We start from the raw sequence: 23,581 nt of genomic DNA, 5'->3' as shown, positions 1-23,581 counted from the left end.
GTGCTTAATTAATTCTGACCAAATTACAGAAGTAATCTTGCCATCTGCCAAAACAGTGACAGCTGCAATATAGGTTTGACACCAAGTGTCTCCTAAGAAATAATTGTAATTGACACTTACTGACCATGTTTTGCCTTCTTTTCATCTGCTTCACCTATCTACCACAGGGATAATAAATTGTGTAGTGAAATTGTTCTTTATATGCTTTTGTGTTTTCTCACCTGGTTCTTCATACTTTCAGCTTTACACATGTTTTGCTTTATTGCCATTTAAAGCATGCTTTAAAGTCTGTAGTTCAGTCTGTTATTGAGGTACTGAAGTTGATGACAAATATTAAGTGAAGTCGTAGTGAAATAGTTCTATAGGTGTGCAATTTTAGTTGCATAGCACCTTACACATGACTGACAGCCTGTATAATGATGCTGGTGCAGGCTCCTCTATGTGCTTCCTGGTTCTGGCTGCCATGTTCCCTGCAGCCTGTGTGTGTTTTCAACTGCTACAGGATGCAGCTATGTTATAGTAGAACATGTCAGGTACTTGTGTAGCTGATGTCTGTGTCTCTCACAGGCAGCAGGTAAAGCACAGACACTAGCAATGCTTTACTTTACATTACACACAGACATGAGCAGGGGGAGGGGAGGGGTAAAAGGGGTGACATCACTTTCTCTCTCCATGTGCCCAGCCTAATTTACATAGTAGATGATTTTATAATGATTAATGTATGACTTAACTAGATAAAGGCCTTGGATGGAATCTTTGTAAGCTCCTCCAACTGGTAGTGGTGTCAGGACTAGTGACCAAGACCTGATGATAGGTATCCTTTAAATCGTAACTGCCATTTGGAATAGTTTGTTATTTTGTGTGTGAGTGATGTGTTGAACATTTTTCTATTATATTTCATTAAATGATTTGCCACAGCAACGGTAGAAATAAGACTAAGTAAGTAACAACTAAGACCCCCTGCACACTACCATATGTGGCGGCTATATGCTAGCTGTACGTATGGCAGCCAACATGCTGCCGCCATTGGACTCCATTATGCACGACATGTACCGTGTTGTCACAGGGAAAAAAAACGTGCCCGATCTTTTGCTGTAAGAACGGCCTGCAGCACGTCTCTCTATAGAGAGGGGAGGGTTGCAAAGCGCTCTGCACTCCACCTCTCTAACTGAATATATAATACACTCGGGTCACAGGAAAGTTTCCTAATATAATATACATAAAGTATTTTAGAAAAATGTACAATATTTCCTCCGACACAGTATCAAAAATCATCCAAAATGATGGTTAGGGTTGAAATCTGTATGCATAAATCTTTACCTGAACCTAGTATAATGTTGATACAAAGTTGTCTTTTAGAGCTATTAAAAGTATGGACATTAATGAACGTTTTTGTCTCCTTTTATTAATTAGACTTATGTAGCCAACATTTTGATTGCAATAAATCCATATTTTGATGTCCCTAAACTTTATACATCTGAGTGCATTAAAAAGTACCACGGTAGATCACTGGGAACTTTACCACCACATGTATATGCAATAGGTATGTATCATTGTTACTTTGTTAATTTAATTGTTTTTTTGCTTAATTGTTATGAAATATTTTGTATTTCTGTCAGAATATATTGTGTAATCTAAGTTCAATAGGTCTAGATTTGTACATTAGTCTATGAACTCATCTTTACCGGACTGCAAGGAGTAATGTCCTCTATAGGAATGTTCTGTTAACTAAATAAAATATGTTTCCAATCAGCAAAATTCAGAACCCAACAATTATTGAGTAGCTCTTTTGATGGGGTGAGGCTAATTATAATGTCGAGTTTTAAGTAGCCCTATTCTGTCTCCCCTGACATCTGCTGTCCTAGGAAAACCTATTGACTCGAGTATAAGCCTAGGGTGGGAAATGCATTGGTCACTGTCTCCAGCCAGTATATAGCCAGAAAGCCCCAGCCTCCAGTATATAGGCTGCCAGCCCCTGCCCCCCCAGTATTAAGCCTGTCAGCTACTGCCCCAAAGTATATAGCCTGCCAGCCCATCTCCCCCAGGATGTAGCCTGCCAGCCCATCTCCCCCAGGATGTAGCCTGCCAGCCCATCTCCCCCAGGATGTAGCCTGCCAGCCCATCTCCCCCAGGATGTAGCCTGCCAGCCCATCTCCCCCAGGATGTAGCCTGCCAGCCCATCTCCCCCAGGATGTAGCCTGCAAGCCCCTGCCACGAGTATGTCAAGCTTTTATTGAAAAAAAAATAACACTGTACTCACCTTTCCGATACCCCCCGCAGGTCCTCTTTTTGCTCTGGTCGCTCCGGTGCCTCTTCGGGTCGTTTGGCTTCTCTTGGGGTCCCCACGCACAGCCGGCACTCACAATGACATCAGTTGCTTGCCACCATCATTGTTTGTGAGCCACCGGCTTTACGAGGGGACCTGAAGAGGAGCTAAAGAACGCAAAGAGGCACCGGAGCATTGGAAGCAAGAAGAGGACCTGTGGGGTGTGTCTGAAAGGTGAGTACAGTGTTGATTTTTTAAAAAAAATTTTTATAGACTCGAGTGTAAGCCAAGTTAGGTTTCTTCAGCACAATTTTTGTGCTGAAAAACTCTGTTTATGCTTGAGTATATACGGTATTAAAAAATCCCTATGAAATCTGTACACAGAGCAGACAGATCTCATCAGTTTTGACTATAGGAGTGTGCAGTGTTTGGTAGCAGCTCCAGAGACCTGTTGAATCATAACTTTGTTTACTGTATGTTGTTATAGTAGTTATGCTGTAGCAGTAGGACCGTGAAAAAAAGAAATTATATATACACAACTTTTCTTTTCCCTCCAGGATTGTAGCTGGACTTGGAGCACTGGTGTGAGACTTTTTCACAGAACTTGGCATTGCCCTCCGCCTCTGCTGTCAATACTAAAGAGTTTATCTGGGAAAGGGGTGTGCTGTATTCAGTGAAGAGATGACAGTTGTGTAATATAAATATATTTTTCACAGTCCTGCTGCTGCTAAAATCAAACACAAAGGTGTTTTTGAACAGCTCTCTAGAAACTATACCTAATACCATCTGCAGTTTTACATGGTCAGAACTGATGCCAGATTCCCATTAACTGTAACATAGTTCCGTTATATGTCTGTTCCCCGTGTTAGGGGCCTGCTGGAAAAAGAATAGGTGGTTTGTTTAGAAATGGTGATAAGTGCATGTTAGAAAGAAAGAAACTTTTCTTTAATTTAAGATATTGCAGATATTACTTGTGAATCTATAATACAGATTCAGGCCAGTATGACCTTTCAGGCTGCAAAAAAAGGGGAAAAAAAGTCTAAACTGCAACCCATTGTGCCATTTCGGAGTCTCTTTTCGGCAGCATACTTATAGTAAATATCTTCTGTGAGCTAGAATTGTTGAAGCAGTAAAGTGCTGTTTATTACAATACGTTTTGTTCCAGCTGATAAGGCCTTTCGAGACATGAAGGTTTTGAAGATGAGCCAATCAATCATTGTGTCTGGAGAATCGGGAGCTGGCAAGACAGAAAATACGAAGTTTGTTCTGAGGTTTGTATATAGCGAATAAAAATGAAGATTTTCTGCTTATAATATTACATCCAGTATGTGATGATAGATTTCCACACCCATTGTTATGGATAATGATTTCTAAATGTTTTCAGATTTACAGTTGATGAGTTTGAAAAATAAAATTTTACAGAGTTGGTTCAGCAGAAGACAAGGCCCCCATATGGGATGGGCTTCAGTTAACTCACAATTCCTTTGTAACTTTACAATGATCCCTGGATCAACATTTGTCCTCCAGAAGTCAGTTTCCCACAACATGTGGATGAAATATAACGATTGATACAGTCCATTAGAAAATCATCTGCATCCTTTTATACACTCACCAGCCACTTTATTAGGTGCACCATGCTAGTAACGGGTTGGACCCCCTTTTGCCTTCAGAACAGCCTCAATTCTTCGTGGCATAGATTCAACAAGGTGCTGGAAGCATTCCTCAGAGATTTTGTTCCATATTGACATGATGGCATCACACAGTTGCCGCAGATTTGTCGGCTGCACATCCATGATGCGAATCTCCCGTTCCACCACATCCCAAAGATGCTCTATTGGATTGAGATCTGGTGACTGTGGAGGCCATTTGAGTACAGTGAACTCATTGTCATGTTCAAGAAACCAGTCTGAGATGATTCCAGCTTTATGACATGGCGCATTATCCTGCTGAAAGTAGCCATCAGATGTTGGGTACATTGTGGTCATAAAGGGATGGACATGGTCAGCAACAATACTCGGGTAGGCTGTGGCGTTGCAACGATGCTCAATTGGTACCAAGGGGCCCAAAGAGTGCCAAGAAAATATTCCCCACACCATGACACCACCACCACCAGCCTGAACCGTTGATACAAGGCAGGATGGATCCATGCTTTCATGTTGTTGACGCCAAATTCTGACCCTACCATCTGAATGTCGCAGCAGAAATCGAGACTCATCAGACCAGGCAACGTTTTTCCAATCTTCTACTGTCCAATTTCGATGAGCTTGTGCAAATTGTAGCCTCAGTTTCCTGTTCCTAGCTGAAAGGAGTGGCACCCGGTGTGGTTGTCTTCTGCTGCTGTAGCCCATCTGCCTCAAAGTTCGACGTATTGTGCATTCAGAGATGCTCTTCTGCCTACCTTGGTTGTAACGGGTGGCGATTTGAGTCACTGTTGCCTTTCTATCAGCTCGAACCAGTCTTCCCATTCTCCTCTGACCTCTGGCATCAACAAGGCATTTCCGCCCACAGAACTGCTGCTCACTGGATGTTTTTTCTTTTTCGGAGCATTCTCTGTAAACCCTAGAGATGGTTGTGCGTGAAAATCCCAGTAGATCAACAGTTTCTGAAATACTCAGACCAGCCCTTCTGGCACCAACAACCATGCCACGTTCAAAGGCACTCAAATCACCTTTCTTCCCCATACTGATGCTCGGTTTGAACTGCAGGAGATTGTCTTGACCATGTTTACATGCCTAAATGCACTGAGTTGCTGTCATGTGATTGGCTGATTAGAAATTAAGTGTTAACAAGCAGTTGGACAGGTGTACCTAATAAAGTGGCCGGTGAGTGTATGTTGTCATAGTTCCTGCCATTACTACATCTTGGGTTATCCCTTAGTTTAACCACTATAACTTTCCTATATCCTATGTAGATTTCCCCTTTACACAGTTCTTGGAAAGAATGAATGTGCAACTTCTTTGTACTTATGTTTATATATGCGTACGTATAAATAAGATGTCTTTTTTCCAAGTTCGCAATTTTTGTAATTTTTATAGCCGATGAACCCAAAATCTGTTCAGATTTTCCTACAATATACTCATTTTATCTGCCGTATATCCTCCAAACTTAATAATACCATTAATATTTGCTGGATTTGATATTCCATCCTTGATCTGCTCATATATATTTGATTGTTAATAATGGAGTTTTCACTGTGTTGATTTATAATATATTTTGTTTACAGGTATCTGACTGAATCCTATGGTTCTGGTCAAGATATTGACGAGAGAATTGTAGAAGGTACGTTATTAATGAGCAGTAACTTAGTTTTATGTAAAAAAAAAAAAAAAATGTAAACAAAAGTTTTTTCTAGACTTTCCTTGATCCTTTCACAACTGCCATATGGCTATATACATATGATATGTCCTAATTTCACATAGGGCGTATATAGATGTCATGACAGTGGCACACGTCAAATGCCTATATATCTTCTCAACCATGACACTTAGAAACACAATTCTGGTGTCTTATTAAAGGGGTATTCCGGGAATATGAACGTCTGACACAAAAACCCATAATGCTATAAATAAATGAGTACAACAATACTCAATGTCATTCGTCACAAAACGGAGTTTAAATAGTTTGATTTTATGATTTACAAAATGTATGGCCTCTCTAAAGTAGGTGGAGTTATCACCAAGATGGCCACCACTGGAAACTACAAGTTCCATGATCCTTTAGTTCTCAGTAACTCCTCCTACCTCTTATGCTCTGCTTCCTGTGATGATGTAACAGGTTTTCTTGCCGTGTTACCATAGTAATGATGTGTAACTGCCACAACACTGGTCATACTGGATGCAGTGCAACCAACCGACTACAGCCAAATAGGGTGGTCATCACATGACCTGCACAGGCAGGTAAAGGACATGTGATGTGGACATGTGACCAGCGGCCATCTTCTGTTCTGTGTCTTATCCACAACGGACCGCGCGGAGGAAATTAACGGACTGATTAAAGGGCCAGTATCTTTTTAATTCTTCTGCTAATTCTAATTTTCTGCTAAGGGGAGCAAAATTTTAAATAACAACTAATTACACACTAGCTTATATTCTGAGTACCCATTTGTATATGAATTATGCTTATTCCTGGAATACCCCTTTAAGGAGAAGAATATTCCATTCAGTATGCACCAGGACTTTTTTCTAGATTCCACAGAACCAGAGAAATCTACTGTTAACGTTAAAGAAAAAATGTTTTTTACTCCCATTTGCAACTGTAATATCATCTTTAATATGACACCAGAACTGTGTGTCTGTGTGAAATAGCCATTTGAAGTGTGCCCCTCTCCAGCCTGTTAGTGGAAGGAGACAGAGCTCACAGTTTGCTGACGTAAATGCATGCACACTGTTTAGCTGAACCTGGATATGAGGGACAGCTTTTACTTTTCTGCTAATTCTAGAACAAAAAAACTTGTAATTAATAAAATAACCATATACAGTTAGTCTTACGTGTCATGAAAAAAATAAAAAAACCCAAGCAAAAATTTTTATAATATACCCCATCAGGAGTGTGTTTAAGTGAGCTACAGACACTGAGATACAGGGAGTTAATGGCATAGTATAGAACTGGTAATTTACCGTATTTTTCGGACTATAAGGCGCACAAAAAATCCTTTGATTTTCTCAGAAATTAAAGGTGCGCCTTATAGTCCAGTGCGTCTTATATATGAACCGTACTTGCAGACAACAGCTGCCTTGAACAGTGCACAGGTCTGCCACCTGCTGGTCATTCATCCTTATAATCAGGTGCGCCTTATAATTAGTTGCGCCTTATATATATATATAAACCTAGAGGTTTTAGCAGGCATTTATTGATGGTGTGCCTTATAATCCAGTGCGCCTTATAGTCTGAAAAATACGGTATCTGTAGCTTGCATTCTTTTGCATGAATTTACTTACCAATATCTCTGGTTCCGTAAATCACAGAACCACAATCCTGATGGTTTGACAGACGAACCAATAGTTCTAACTGCTTTATAGCCCAAGATGTAGGTGTTTAAGTTAATGCTCCCCCTAAGCCTGACTCCCCTCTGGCAGGAGATGATGAAAGTTTTCAGCTCATTTTCACATGTCTTTGAAGGAGATGCATTTATAGTTAAAGAGGACCTGTCACCTCTAAAAACTGCACTAGCAGCTGCTTACTAAAGTAAACAGCACGGTGGCTGAGTGGGTAGCACTTCTGCCTTGCAGCACTGGGGTCCTGGGTTCGAATCCCACCCAGGTCAACATCTGCAAAGAGTTTATATGTTCTCTCTGTGTTTGTGTGGGTTTCCTCTGGGTACTCCGGTTTCTTCCCACACTCTAAAAACATACTGTTAGGTTGTTTAGATTGTGAGCCCCATGGGTACAGGGACCAATTTGTCATGCTTTGTGCAGCGCTGCGTAATCTGTGTGCGCTATATTAATAAAGAATTATTATTATTATTATTATTAAACAGCTCCTAATGCTACAGCATATGCCGCTGTGTTACACTGCTAGTGTTATCGGAAACCTCTGATAGCGCTAACAAACACAGCAGCGCTGTACAATTGAAAACGCCGGACCGAGCTGTGATGAGGGGGTGGGATTATGGCCGTGACTGCCGCAAAAAGCTGGTCAGTCACCGCCGGCCTATGGGGTAGGAGGGAGGCCCGGGGGAGAGGCAGCGCCTTGGACCGCCCCCTCATGAATAGGCCTGACACTGCTTACAGCGTGGTCCGGTGTTTTCAATTGTACAGTGCTGCAGAGGTTTTCGATAACGCTAGCAGTATAACACTGCGGCATACACTGTAGCACTAGGAGCTGCTTACTTTAGTAAGCAGCTCCTAGTCCAGTTTTTAGAGGTGACAGGTCCTCTTTACATAAAATAGACAATGCTAGAAAGAATATATCATACCTGCCTGGGAGTGCTGCTGGTTTAATAGGGTAAAAGTAGGTGAAATTCTACCACCAAAATCTAGCATGATTAACCAGGGACAATTACCCCATAGATCCAGGCACTGTGACTGTGTAATCTTATACAGTATTTGTTATCCATGGCCTCCTTCCTTCTAAAATAAACTTTTCCAATTATTCTAATGAGTGTGAGGGCTCTGGGGGTGTTTCCAGGTTCCCTCAGTGTTGTCTTTTCTCTGGTCGTTACAATGAGTAGAACATTTCTTACCCTTCTCTTTAAGTTGGAAGTATTTTTTGACTTTCACCTCCAAAAACGCTCCTGTTTATAAATATGTAACTGCACCATACTTTTTTTTTAAATCGCTAGTCAATTAAAGAATTTAGTACGCAGGGGCCAATTTATTTTCAAATGCAAGAAACATTAATTCAATAAAAGGGTTGTCCAAGAAGAGTATTTTGCTCTATTTTAAGGTTGGAGAAGTGTTATTCCACAATCCTACTGCTTTATTTTATACCAAGACCTTGTTGTCTTCTAAAGCCTTTGCTGTTGCTTGCTAGGTAAGAAAGACGCCAGGGAATCTAAGGGTCAGACTTGTAGATGCCAGGTTTGAAATTAGTCTTTTTAATGTAAGATGTGTTGTGTCCCTAACCACACAATAACTCACTATGTTCCTGCTAACTCAAAGGTTTACACTGAGGATTTGGGAAAATACATTTCTTTCAGTGTTTGTTCAAATTAACTACCTTTTGTTGTTTACTGAAAATTACCCCAGAAGGAAACCGAAATGTTGCTTTGGAAAGAACTTGTTAGGATTCGTCACATATTAATTTGCATGGTTACAGTGATGTAATTTTTAGCATGATTTTGTAAATTTCAAATCATGGATTTAGGTCAATTAAACATTCTTAATTCGTGAAATGTGCAGCATACTTTCAGCCAAGTACTACACTTCTTTTTGGAAAATAATCCCTTTTATTTTACACCTTAACAGCTAATCCTTTATTAGAAGCCTTTGGAAATGCAAAAACTGTCCGCAATAACAACAGCAGTCGCTTTGGAAAATTTGTAGAAATCCACTTTAATGAAAAGGTATGAATTTTTTTTTTTCTTTTACTAAAAACTGTTCTATGAATTGGCATACTCTTTTCATGCTACATGAAGGGGTCATTTAGTTTTTTTCCCCGCAAATTAGCATAATTAAAACCATTATCATCATCCCATAAAAAATAAATCTCCATATGCACAGTGATGGCTTTTGAGAAATCGGTGGGGTTCATTATTGAGACCCCCACAAATCACAAGAACGAGGGTCCAATGGGGTTTGAGGTACCTCCGTGGGACCCCTAGTTTCTTACCGAGATGAGCAGAGCAGCTGACTCGGCAATCTCTGTCAGCTCCATAGAGATGAATGGGGCAGCCCGGGCCTCTGCTCCGGTCATCTCTGGGAGTTACAAGGGGTCTGATGGAAGTAACTCGGACCCCCCATTCTTGTGATCTCTGGACTAAGATCCCCACTGATCAGCAAGTTGGCCCCTATCCACAGGATAAGGACTAACTTGTTTTGTGAGAAAACCCGTTTAAAGGAAATCTACCATACAAATTGTGCATGGATAAACCATGGGCACTTATTCGTAGTTCCAGCTACTCAACTCTCAATTTTTGGACTTACTGATGAATGCTGATGCAGAACTGTACCATCCAAATCAAGCATGATAAACCAGGGACACTTACTCATAGATCCAGGCACTGGGACTGTGGTAATCTTCTTATATTTGCTATCCATGGCCTCTATCTTTCTAAAATCAACTTAAATTATTCTGATGAGTCTGAGGAGCTATGCGGTTTGTTCTTGACAACAATGTGCTGGAACCCCTCTCCCACTGCGAGATTACAGCTGGCAAAGGGAGGGGGAAGTGCTGACGGAGCAGGGTGGTAAAGCCAGAGCACAGAGGTGTCCTGGATCCAAGAGTCCCTGGTTTATTTTGCTTGATTTTTTTATAGTATATTTTCTTTTAAAGGGTTATTCCCATCTCGGCATTCACATTTAATTTAATTCATCTCACATACACATACATTTTGCCAATTAGATGTTATGAAATAAATGTACTCCCATACATGTAGCCAAGTTGTCCCACAGAAAAGATATGGTTGTCTTTTGATACGACCACCCCTGCTGCAGTGATTGCACAAAGAAACAGTCTTTCCATGTGAAATGTCAGGAGTTGCTGCATATCCCATAGCCATCCTGTAGTAATGAATGCTGTTTCCAGGTGGTCAGGCCTGGCCACTGCTGGAAGAGTGTGGTCATATCCAAGTACAGCTATCTTGTTTCTAAGGGACAACATGATTACATTTATGGGAAATATCTTTACACAGCTACCTTTTTTTTTATAAAATGCAATTGAAGAAATGTTTATACATAGCATCTGAATTACATTAAATGTGTCCTGATAAGAACACCCCTTCAAGCAGTTTAGGTAACGGATACCCTACTTTTTAATATTTCTGCTGTGGTTCCTCTAATTTCCTCATTTTTACCAACACTAATGAATACACTACACTAGGGGTGCACAACCCAGAGCCCGCATAGTCCTCAGTATGAATTGCTGGCTGTTATTCACAACTTTCTGTATTCATGTAGCAGGTGAATTAAATGCCAATACCCCTTTAACTATCCATTATACATCTATTAGGGACTAATGGGTCGCTGCCTCTGTATTTCTACATTCTTAATGCAAGCTGTTTTCTATGATTTGTAAAATTGCAGATAATAGACTGAGGTGGTGGGGAATTACTATATAGGGGAGAATATGGCCCAAATACTGTCATTACACAGGGACCACATTACATCTGCGCGCGTCCCTTAGTCTTCTATATTAGTTTTATGACTCCAACTCTGTTGAGAGGAGAGTCTTTTTTTCCTGCCGCAGTTGGTGAGGACTCTCTCTACCTCATTTTTAGATTGACCTACATACAAAATAATATAATACACTACGTGTGCACCCGGCTTTTCTGTCATTTTTATTCTTCTACTTTAGTACTGCGATATTGCATCACAGCACCATAGCATATTACCCAAATAAAGGCATGTCTTTTCTTGTCTTATCACCAAGGTGATGTAGGTTTCATGTACAGTGGAGAAAGAAAAACACAAAGAAAGATGAGATATAACTGTTTTTCACCATTTCTCCGGAACTTGCTTCTGTATTTTGGGGTGGTGACCTTTAATATTCTCCTGACCTAACCTTTCCAAATAAATAAAAAGCAAACACTATGTGTTCCCCAGTGTCCCATGCATAGGATTGTAATCCCAGAAAAGGTTATTTCACTGCTGAGTGAGCGTTTATGGAGAAGCCAGCTCCAATAAAGAGAGTAACCTTTTCCAGCGGAGTGACACAAGGCTGCAGTTTTCTCTGGCATCAATGAAATCGACTCTGTAATGTGCTTTGTACAGTAGACTAAGCTTTCACCACTCGGCTTCATATTCATTCTTCAGTTTCAATTGTTTGGAAAGGATGTGGGATAAAAAATGTGGTCTGTATGCAGTGCACAGTCCTATACTGTCCATGCTGATGATATCTGTCTATCCAATAATATCTCTTTCTCTTATATGTAACAAAAAGACTTTATATTCTTGAAACTTTTTTATTAAGTGATTTATGTAATTTTTATTTTATTTACCTGCTAATTCTTTTGGTATTTTCTTTTTCATTGCTTAGCATTCTGTGGTGGGTGGATTTGTATCTCACTATCTTCTGGAGAAGTCTCGTATCTGTGTACAAGGACAAGATGAGCGGAATTACCATATTTTCTACAGGCTCTGTGCCGGGGCACCAGAGGAGATTCGTGAGAAACTTTATCTGACTTCTCCTGATAACTTTAGGGTATGTATAACACGCCATATCCAACACATAGACAAAGGCATAGCTATAATTCACAGGGGTTCTAAAGAAAATACTTGTGCATCTCATCGCCTAGTTTAGTTAATGAGATCAACAGTAAGTAAGTTGTAGTTGGGAAACCGACACTAAAAATGCTAAATTTTATTGCCTTTTTTTGCTCTTGGTAAAATGGTCAAAAAAATACAATAAAAACCCTAAGCAATACTGCAGGTTTTATTTCACTGAAAGAAAAAACCGAGCCAAGGCAGAACATACTGTGAAAGAAAACCTTAGGCTTTTGTAAAATCAGTCTGTGTAGATTAGTAAAGTCACTGTGCAATGATTGGACATTCTGACCATTGCATGTTGAGATGGACAACATCGTTATTTGCCTGATAAGTATGTAGATATGTAAGATAAGTAAGCTGTGCATGTTCTATTCATATCTCGGATGCTCAATTGAAGGGGTATTCCCATATCGGCGTTCACATTTAATTCATCTGCCATATATACGGTATATATTTTTTACCATTTCCAATTCCTTTTTTTATTCTTTTAAAAGGATTCTGTGTAAAGATGATTTCCATAATTGTAGACATGTTGTCCCATACAAAAAAAGGTGGTTGTCCTTAGATACAACCTCCGCTGTCGAGTATTTGCACAAAGAACAAAAAATTTTTTCCATATAAAATGGACAGAAGTTATTGCATGTTTCACAGCTATCCTGTGTTAATGAATTTTGAATCCAGTTGGTTGCCGCTTCAATAGTGCATGTGTGGCCACTACTGGAAGAGTGTGACTGTGGTTGTATCCAAAGACAACAATCTTGTTTCTAAGGCACTATATATGGTAAATTATCTTCACACAGGTAATTTTTTTTAACATAACATACATAACATAACTTACAATTGAAGAAATGTATGTATATGACAGATGAATTCATTTAAATGTAAATGGACAGATGAGAATACCCCTTTAACTTCTCTCCAGATGAATAACCATCAGTGGTCCACATCGTCAGCAGAAAGAGAAAGCAAGAGACCTTTATCAATCTATTTCTAATTGCGGTTCAATGAGTATATCTACTGACTTGTACTGTCTGCACAGTAAACAGATGCTTTAAATTAGCTGTGTCTCTTCGTGGTTAATTTAGTTCTATGTGTAAGTGCTGTTTTATCTTCTGCAGTTTTTTTTATATCACTCTTGACTGTTGTTGGAAAGGCCTGCTGGAGATGATCCACCACGTGTCATGTTCTAGAACATCTGTTCTCAGTGTGTAGACAGCACAAGTCAGTAGAATTTGATGTACTCATTGGGGTGGCAGTTGTGAAGTGTTCAATAAATGACCCTTACATTCTCCTCCTGTAGACAGAGCTGACCATTGCTGATCAGTCATCTAGAGAGAAGTCCGGTTCTATCAGCCAGGCTCGGAAAGCTTAATGTGTGCTTTTAAGCAGTCTGAGAACATTACTCTTAAGAAAGTGTCTGATGGCGAGTTGAAAAAAAAAACCTCTTAAATGATTCAAATTGAAATGAAACCTCTTTGACGTTGTGTCTCACTGGGCCGGAGACTGCAAACAGAAATGTCAGCTCTATTGAAACTGCAATTACTTTTCAAGACAAATTGTAGCCAGGCCTATGAATTAGATGTTTTACTTTCCAGTGCTGTAGATGTCTCTGGTGATATATAATAATCTATTCTCCCGGTGTGCCGTTAAAGCCCAAAATTAGAGCTTTCTAGGTGTATTGCCAGGAATAATGTGCTGATTCCCACCTTCTATTTTATTACTGTTCTTTAACACTTGGATACTTGCTGAACGAGGCTATTTGGGTGGGCATGGGTTTAACATATGTATTAGGAACTTTTCTGATCACACACAGGAGATGCAGTGAATGTAAAAAAAAGTTCTCACATCATCCTAAAGACTTTTTGGTTGTAACTTAAAATAACAATTATCACAATTGTTATTTTTAGCTTTTCATTGAAATATATTTTGCCTAATGTCTCACTTGTCCTCCCCTACAGTATCTGAATCGTGGCTGCACCAGGTACTTTGCTTCAAAGGACACTGATAAACAGATTCTTCAAAATCGCAAGAGTCCAGAGGTATTCTAAATTCTCTTAATATATATGTATATACATGCCAAATTAAAGTCTTTGACAGTGATGGCTAGGGGTGTAAAGTTCACAAAATAGCATTTTTATATTACCAGTTATATTGCCAGCAGAATGTGTTTTAGACTTGTGTCTGGATGATCAACTTTTACCAACATACTATATGGCTCTCTTTGTAAATCTACTATTGGTTAACAATGACATGTAGTTGCCAGTACATGAATGCTTTAGTTATGCCCTGCCAGTAGCACACACATGCCATACAAGCTACCAATACTGCTGTTGCTATAGGCTAGTATGGAAATGTGTATAAACCTATAACTGAATTTAAAAGGAACCTGTCATTGGGAAGTTCCCATAGCTTTTTTTTTTTAATATTCCCAATCTGCAGAACAAAATTTGCTTGCAGATCGGAGTCTGCTCCCATCAGTATGAGGGAGAGGAGAGTAGGGAGAACTGTGAGGAGATGATAATGATTTGGGGGCTCTCAGCCTTCCAGTCATGGTACCTCCATGACTCCATCTCAAACTTTTTATATTCTTTCAAAAGAGAATTAGTAATAAAAATGCTGCCAAAGAACCTGTCATTGAATGAAAATATGAAATCCTGATGATAGGTTCCCTTTAAAAACACTCAATAAAAATGTGTTAATATATGTGCTGCATTATATTTGTAGATGTATTGTAGATTAATGGTTGTATCATTGGATGCAACTTTTTCCCAAACACAATATAATATTGGTAGCTCCTGTGATGTAAAGTGATGCCTAGAATACTATCTACCATACCTTACTATAGACAATCATTTCTCCTTTTACACTATAAAAAGTGTTGAAAAATATTGACACTGTTAATAACTATTAAGTTTTGGAGTGGACATGTCTCAAAATAAAAAGAGCTTTAGTTATTATCGCTTTATTTCAAACCACAGATAATAACCACCTTGACAAAGAAGTTGGGTGAACACTTGCCTTATGTGAACTTGTGTGGTATTGCTATTTTATATCTAATCCCTAATATAATATTAATTATCATATTAATTCTGAGTGCTGGACATACCTGTTTTTTATGGATAATAGTTTTTTTCATTGTTATTATTTTTTCTAACATAAAACACACTGAACATTGTGCTACAGGGGTGAAATAGCTCCACTCTTTTGATTGTATGTAGGGAATGCTCTGCTAGAATCTCTCTTTCCCAGCCGATCTCCGAGCAGACCTCCTCATTTCTTTGTAGCAGTCATGCCTTGGTAAAAGTGTTTACAATGTCTAGTTGACCTCATGTGTTTTTCAGTGGCTGTGTTCTGAACACACCCAGCCTATAATTAATGTTTTCCATCCTCTGCTTCCACCTGATGCTTTTCGAGACACATCAGTCATCTTTTTATGTTGCTTTTATGCTTTGCTTCCTGTTGGCTTCAGAGGTAACAGAGCTTTATATGTCCTTGACCTTTATAATGGCTTCATTTTGGTCCAGGAGTGTTGCCTATGAATTACTTCTGAATGAAAATGACATTCAGGCTCAGTGACACAGATTCAATGATTGATCTTGGTAAAGTGGCTTGTAAACAGATGTAGCAGTAGGTTTTTTCACTTAGTTCTTTATGATATTCTGACATTAGCTTTGTGTGGTTCTTGATCCTGCAATAAATGAGTCATTAATTAATCACTTGTTATTAACAGGCTATTACACTATCTTACAATTATGTCTACAATACAACACTTTCTGCTGGGACTAAAATAAGTCATCATTAAATAGTTAGAGTCCTGTAACATTTACTTGGTATTTTGATTCTGATTTATTGGTTTTACATTTTACTTTTGCACTTTGTATCTTTTAATGATATTTACAAGTATTTTTGCCAAAGGGAGGTGAGGGTGACATATAAAAATGACTAATTTGTGACTGGACAATACAATAGTTGTGCTGGGAAATGGCAATATTTGAATACAATTTTTGGTACATGGTGCTCCCCTGACATACTGTACTATTTTGAACTATATTTGTGGTTAACATAAAGGTACGTTTTAGGTGAAAATGTTTTTTGATCGCTCACTCTGTCCTTCTATGGCTCCCCACAGGTCCAATAATTAAAAAAAAATGGTGGCAGAAATTTAGGTTCGTACCTCATTAGTCCTGTAGCCCAAAAAATAGGATTTGGGTTACAGGACTAGAGTCACCAGGGCCAGAAAATTGGGGAAGTATGTGAACACAGTATTCACAATTACCAGAAGTTAGCAAGTGGGGGCAGAATATTTGAACAGGGTAGTACCACAAATCCAAAGGTTATAAACTGTGGCAGGGATACCGTAAGAGTGTGAAACCATGAATATCTTCTATTTGAGCTCTCAGGTAAATTTGTGGAGAAATTTTCTTAAGCAGCTCACTGATTGGCAATAACTATGGTGTAATATGAACAAAATCTTATCTGGATATCTGAGTGCTTGTAATAAGTTTGTGGTAAAAAAAAAATGTCTTAACTTTTTAAGGAAACCTCTTGCTCTTCTAATAGGTCAGTAGTCTGTAACGTTGCATGTTAAGTGAACGGTTCCATTAATTCTCCAAATTGCTTTTTTTTTTTGCCTTTCCCGTATAATTTCAGGAGGATGAGGTATATGTTGTATATCCTGCAATCTTTTTTAGCTTAGTGTTGATGTTGTGTAGACAAGCGTGGGGATGACTTCTCAAATGCATGATGTATACTCTCTTGCTTAATTTCTAATATTCTCTGTGGCTGCCCGGACTTTTGCCTGATAAAGCATGCCTAAACTATCTCGTAGGAGTAGAGAGCAGCTTCTCTGCATGCTTATTTGTTTTATGGGTGAATAAGTACTTAAATATACATGGAGAGCAAATTAAAATGTCATTAAATCCGAGTGCTTCAAGATGCCCATAAAGCAAAATGATTTAGCTGACTTAGTGCCATTTTTAAATTCTTTTTTATATTATCTTACTGCTTTACCATCATCTTCTGCGTGCCTAAGGTTTCAGCCTTGAAGTACACTCACTTCTTATGCATGCCATAGACAGATATTTTGCCTTCTTTAGCAATGCATCAATGATTTCCTAATATTGCATGAGTGAAAGATAAATTCTAATCCAGGATTAGTTTTTGTTGCAATATGTTGGACAAAGCATTGTGAACCCTGCACCAGATCCTTCACTTGTTTTGAGCACATAGATTGTTAGTGAGATCTATACATGTTAGAATGGGCTGAAAAAAAGTCTATGGCTAGCCACATGTTCAGAGACGGCCATTGTGAGGTTATAACTATTATGCATCATTATGTATCATTTTACATTCTCTGCAGTTCTTCATTTTACTTTCACCAGCAGTTGTTGTGATCTGAAGTTGGAGTAGGACAGCCACTAGGGAAGTTGTCCCTTGAGATTGTGATCAAACTATACAACAGTGTTTACTGCAGCCCAAAGCAGACTATGCACTTTATTTTGTCTGAACCCTTCAATCATTATGTGAACAGGTTTTAACATGCTCAATCCTTACCAAAGAGGTATAACGCATCATCAGAAGTGTTCATCAGTTATTTTTGTCCTTCTACCCATAGAGAACACATGTATGGGGTTATCAAGCTGACCATGCATGTGGTACAAGGATAAGGTGAACTATAGATGGCTATCGAGACAATGGCCCAGATATAGATATAATATTGTGTCTGCACCACATTTTTTGGTCCGTGTTTGAATGAAAAAAACGTTTATTTGGATATTGCACATGTATTAGGTCCGGGAGCCACAATTGTGTCGTGGCTGAATTTTGTCAGACCCTTTTTAATACTGTGCTCCTAAAGGGGCCTGGTAGTGTGTGTCCCTAGTTTGCACCACATTTATTGCTTAGTTGCCCCACAATTCTGTCACAGCAGCATGAAGCAAAGTGCACGAAGAAAAAATAGTTAATCTGGTAAATTTTCAGGATGTACACACAGTTGACCCTAAGAGGGTGCGACACTATCAAATGATGTGTCATAACTTGCACAAAGCAACTGCAAAGAAAACTTGTGCACGCTGCACCAGTTTTAATATATCTGGACCAATATGTCTTCCCTGGCAAATTCACAATCGCCTAGTTCCTGTCTTCATTATACACATGCATGCTCTTTTTGAGCGAATGTCCATGTGTTCTGAATAGGAAGAACTGAGGAAGTCACCGCTAGACACTTCTGGTTTCCCCCATATATCATCTAACAAGGAGACCCCCATACACATTATATGGTTGATCAATCCTAGAAAAATCTGAATGTTCAAGAACCTTTTCTATGATGTGTACAGGGCCATAAGAAAGATTTATGTAACACTTTGCTATAATTGGGGTACAAGACATTTTATTTACCTTCTCTAGCTTTAGATTCTTGAAGCTCATACTGTCCTGATGGGTTTTTGGAGGAAATTATCATTAATGCAGTTAGTTAAAGAGTGTTTTAGGTTTATACATTCTGATCTGATTGTAGTTACCACCATCCATCTCCCTAACAATTGCTCACGGAGGTTCCAGAATCTGAGATTTGGAGTGTTATTTGGTTAGGGCCTTGGCCTCTTGTATCTACATATGGGTTTGTGTTCACTAGTGATCTTCCATCCCTAACTAACAGTATGTGGGCGTTGAATGGTTGAAAAGTAAAGTAAATATGAAAGGAAGAAACGTACCTAACCAGCTAAAGCTGCTCTACAAAGTAAGCATTAAGCAAAAAAAAAAACTCCCCCATCGATCAGTTTCCTTGACCCCTCTGAGTATTAGCCTGTGTATCATAGAACCAAAGGAACACTTTAAGTGATCGCAATAGTTTCTTGTGAACTTATATGCTGCCTTCTCATAGATATGGCTGTCTCTGATGTGTAGGTGATGAGTACATATCTTGGTGTAAAGGGGTTGCCCAGTATTTTAAAATACATATTTGTTCTCTGTAGAAACAGTGCCACAGTTGATCTTAGGCTTTGTGTGGTATTACAGCTCTCATCCATTGAATCATATGAGGCTAAACTGTCAAAATCCATGGGCAGGAATTATTCTGAAGCTGAACAATAAGAAGGCACTCTTTTTTTTTTTTTTTTTTTTTTTTTTCCCTTTGTATTTTTCCTTTACTATATTCATAACAAAATCCTAATTTACATTTATATTTTGTAGTACCTCAAACATGGCTCCCTGAAGGATCCGCTTTTAGATGATCACGGAGATTTCAATCGCATGTGCGTGGCCATGAAAAAGATCGGCTTGGATGATACAGAGAAGCTTGATCTTTTCCGAGTGGTTGCTGGTGTCCTACACCTTGGAAACATTGATTTTGAAGAAGCTGGGAGCACCTCTGGTTAGAAGACATTTTATTCTATTATTCTATCAGTGTAAATGTCATCTAAAAGGCTGCGAGTTTGATTTGAGTCACAAAGCGCAATGTTCTCTTAAAAGGAAAGGGAATAAAATGTACTTTAAATTACCTGTGGAAAATTTCCGCAGATAGTACACCAAGGACAAGGTCTGAAAGAAAAATGAATTTTCTAAACCCTCTCCTCGATGAGTAAATGGAAAGGGTGATTTGATTATGAGTAAATGAAACAGCCATCTGCACATTTTGATTTGTAAAGGTCTTTAGGAAACAATAAAAATGCACCGTTGTGTGACTGCTGCAATGCAGGTGTACTGCAGAGCGGCTCCTTTCACAAGTCACTGACCGGGGTGACAGATGGGCACCCACACTAGAGCTGGCTGGCGGTGTCCTTTTTAATGCTTTGATCATAAGAAATAGAGATACTGCTCTCCATTTACACAGCCAAGGGTTAAATTCTGTGCCAGCAGTGCCGTGAGCCGTATTATAATATATTTCCTTATAGCATAACATCAATACAGGGCTGCGCTTTGCCCTTGGTTTACCAGGGTTTCGGTGGGAAAAGACAGATTTTTTAACTTTATAGGGCTAAGAGAATTATTCATCATTCTACTCACAAGTTGTGTTTGATGGACGTAGAAAGTAATATGTCTACAGACGGAGTTTTTCCTGAAGTTAGATGTGTAACTTGGTGAAAGTTTTATCCCTTACACGCAGGGGGATTTAGATGGTTTAGAGCAGAGAAGGTAAGGGCAGGGTGAAGCACTAGGAGAATATTTAATTCTGTGTGAGGAGGACTATGATCTGAACAGCTCTGAAAGATTCTGCAGCCTGATGCCAAACTTCAGCGCAGCTTGTAAGCTACAGTAAGTGTACTTGTACTGCACTTGTGAGTATTCAAGTGCCCGCCATTTGAGCTTTGTAGTACAAAACCTCTGTAAATATTAGCAACTTGACATTCTAGCATTGCCTATGGTAAAACGAATACATTGTTCAGTTTATGATTGGATTCTGTATTGTTTAAACATAATATTGAAAGAAGTAATTCACTTTGCTGTGAATTTGCTTTCTGCTACCCTTTTTTTTTCTCACAGCATGGGCCTGTAAATTGCTGCGGATTTCCCAGTTCTGTTGCAGCGATGCAGTAGCAAATACTCATTTATGGCAAAACTTTAGGACAGGCATCTATCTTTTAGGACATGTTCCACTTTAACATGTTTGGTAATATTTTATTTCCGTAACTAAATATAAGATTAAAAGGAGACAAAAGAAATATGTCAGGGATTTATGAAACTTTCTGTGGCTTAAATGGGCAATGAAAGAGTATAAAAACTTGAGAATAGCCATGTAGGAACGGTACCGGCACTACCCCCACTCGTACTTACACCGTGTCTAGGATGATATATACAGGGAGCATCAGTTGTGAGCGTTCGTACCTCCGGGGTGCTCAGCACAAGCACAGATCCAAGTAGCAGTATAGCGACCGAGGAGAAGGTGCAGGACTCTCCAGTGTGGTACTTCAAACTTCTTTTATTCGATGCAGGTGCAGTTACAGGACGCCGACATGCAGCAAGTCAATGGGCCGTTTCGCGCTGTGGAGCGCTTTCTCAAGCCTCTGACGTCCAAAACTTCAGAGCACCCACAGACTGAGAATTTTTTACTTAGCCATGCTTGCATCAGTTTAAAGGAAATCCGAATGAAGCATGATAAACCAGACACCGTAACTGTGTTAATCTTCTTATATTTGTTATCCATGGCCTCCTTTCTTTTAAAATTAACTTTAACAATTATGCTAATGAGACAGAAGGGCTCCTGGGGTAGCCTCTCTGCTACTCATATGGGTATAACCTGTGAACCAGAGCACAGTGGGGCTCTGGTGGTGCCCTTCTGGCTTATTCGCATAATTTGAAAACTTGATTTTAGAAGGAAGGAGGCCATTGATAATAAATTTAAGAAGATTACCACAGTCCACAGTGCCAGGATCTATGAGTAAGTGCCCCTGGTTTATCCTGCTTGATCTTGGTTCATCCTGCTAGATTTCTTGTAATAATCTAAAGGTAAGGTGGCCCAGAGAGTCATAGTATAAGTAGAAGTGGGTGAATGGGGTTTGTAGTATAAAGGAGTGGAAACACAGTCCTTGAAATGAATCTGGAAAACCCCCAGCTAGGGACTGTGGTTAGAAAACAAAAAACACATACTTGTTCCACTCTGCCTTCTATCTTCCATGTTCTTCTGGTACTTCTGGAAGTGGCCTCCTAAGACCAGGGACAAGACAATAAGAGAAATCCACTGGAAAAGCTTAGCTCTCTTATTTCAAGCTTCTCTTCCATTGTTTCTGCTCTCGAGCACTATACACATTTACTGTTGTTTTCCAGCTGCTTGCTGTTTTTTTAATCTTCGGTAGTGTTTTTATTTTGCCAGGGATAAAAAGAGGAGATTGTATGAAATGAATGTTGTGGACAAATGCTTGTGTGTTGGTCTGGATGCCAGGTGCTATTAAGCAATTATACTATCCGCAGATTAGTATTTTACTGACACTTATCTTGTATTGAACACCAGGCGGCTGCACACTGAAGAACAAATCAAGCAAATCATTAGAATACTGCTCAGCGCTCCTTGGTCTGGATGAAGATGATCTGAGAGTCAGTCTCACCACGCGGGTCATGCTTACAACAGCAGGGGGCACCAAAGGCACAGTTATCAAGTAAGCTTGTTTTCCTGCTATTTCCCTTCACCCCTTCAACACAAACAATTAAGTTGCTGGCAATATTTCTCCGGAGCGACATCTTCCTCCTGAATAAAAATGCCCTGCTCCCTGAAACCTTTCTTTTCTTATCACTTTGCTTTGTAACAGCTGACGAAACGTGAGAAGTGAGACTGGCATTATTAAATTCAATATAAATGATGGGCTACCCTTACATGCACCAAGCCGTGCTATATAATATGTCTCTAGCAGGTTCCAGTTTCTTCTTCTGTACCCTGGACCTAGTCATGTAACACAGTATGCTGTAGATGGTCTGATCTCTTCTCATTTAGTGGTACATGAGAATGACAGCCATTGACACTGCAATCAGGATACCCCTGGAGTGTGCTCTTATGTATTAACCTGCGTTTTTGGAATATAACAAGACTGCTAAAGCTACTTCTCAAGGTTTACAGTCTGACTGCTGTCAAATACTCAAGTCCCTAATACAAGAGATTCTTGCACCTGCAGATCAATCGTTTCTTTATTTTTTTCCATATTTCTCTGTTTTGCTCCTTTCAGTTATGTGGACGTTTTAGATCTTAGGATTGCATTCAGAAGTTCACATATCTTTGAATGTAATTGCAGAAAAATTGGGAATCCCAGCACTCATTTTTATTTATTGAATGGCCATGCTTACACATTTAAAGCCTACAAAAACTCTTAGATCTATCCATTTTTTCTTTTCTTTCCTAAAGAAATTCATCTTTTTTGGTATTACATAGTTCTGATACATGTTTCTCATCAATCAATATTTTTTTGCATGAACCGTAACTGCATTAATGTTACATTCAAAAAAATATTGATTGATGAGAAACGTGTATCAGAGCAGTATCATTGCTGCCCTCTGCTAAAGTTTTTTTTTTTTTTTTTTTTCATTTTACTCCTTTTTTTTAACATTTTCTTTACCTGTTCCTTGCTGGCTCTTACACAGGCCCATGATCTTCTGATTGATTCTTCATACAATTAGTTGTTTTAGATCTTTGACCTGTATAATCATGCCAGTGATCCAAAAACGAAAAAGCAAAGCTTATTTGGAAGCTAATTGTAGTGTTTTTCAGAGATGCTAATGTGTTTTGTTGGTGCATAAATATAATTTACAGAAATGCGAAGATTTTAAGTATCCAGTCATGAGCATGGTATGCAAGAAAAACGGTTGTCGTTAAATGAATCAATTTTCAGTGAACGGTAGATTCTCTATGAACCTATTATTAATATCACCGACTGTCATACCATTGTGAGACCATGAGAGAAAAAGTTGTTCAGGATTGCTGGTCATATTTGGCCAGGATTCTAGACTCTAGGAAGTATATAGCTTAACCAGG

The 23,581-nt window shown here is 39.1% G+C and overlaps 1 protein-coding gene across 9 annotated transcripts in view; it reads left to right on the top strand.

The window, feature by feature from the left end:
- The window catches only part of MYO6 (myosin VI), a 180,990-nt gene that overhangs the window by 50,975 nt on the left and 106,434 nt on the right, over positions 1-23,581 (top strand). For all 9 annotated transcript variants that reach the window (XM_072142095.1, XM_072142094.1, XM_072142096.1 and 6 more), the window contains 8 exons: positions 1,414-1,543; positions 3,432-3,537; positions 5,490-5,545; positions 9,172-9,269; positions 11,900-12,064; positions 14,088-14,168; positions 19,318-19,498; positions 22,073-22,217. In XM_072142095.1, coding sequence (XP_071998196.1) covers positions 1,414-1,543; positions 3,432-3,537; positions 5,490-5,545; positions 9,172-9,269; positions 11,900-12,064; positions 14,088-14,168; positions 19,318-19,498; positions 22,073-22,217 — 962 coding nt within the window. The remainder of the gene's footprint in view (positions 1-1,413; positions 1,544-3,431; positions 3,538-5,489; positions 5,546-9,171; positions 9,270-11,899; positions 12,065-14,087; positions 14,169-19,317; positions 19,499-22,072; positions 22,218-23,581) is intronic.

Source organism: Engystomops pustulosus, chromosome 3 (genome assembly GCF_040894005.1).
Source record: "Engystomops pustulosus chromosome 3, aEngPut4.maternal, whole genome shotgun sequence".
Taxonomy (NCBI): Eukaryota; Metazoa; Chordata; class Amphibia; order Anura; family Leptodactylidae; genus Engystomops; species Engystomops pustulosus.
Note: the sequence above shows the minus strand (reverse complement) of the source record. Positions and strands in the feature narration are given on the sequence as shown.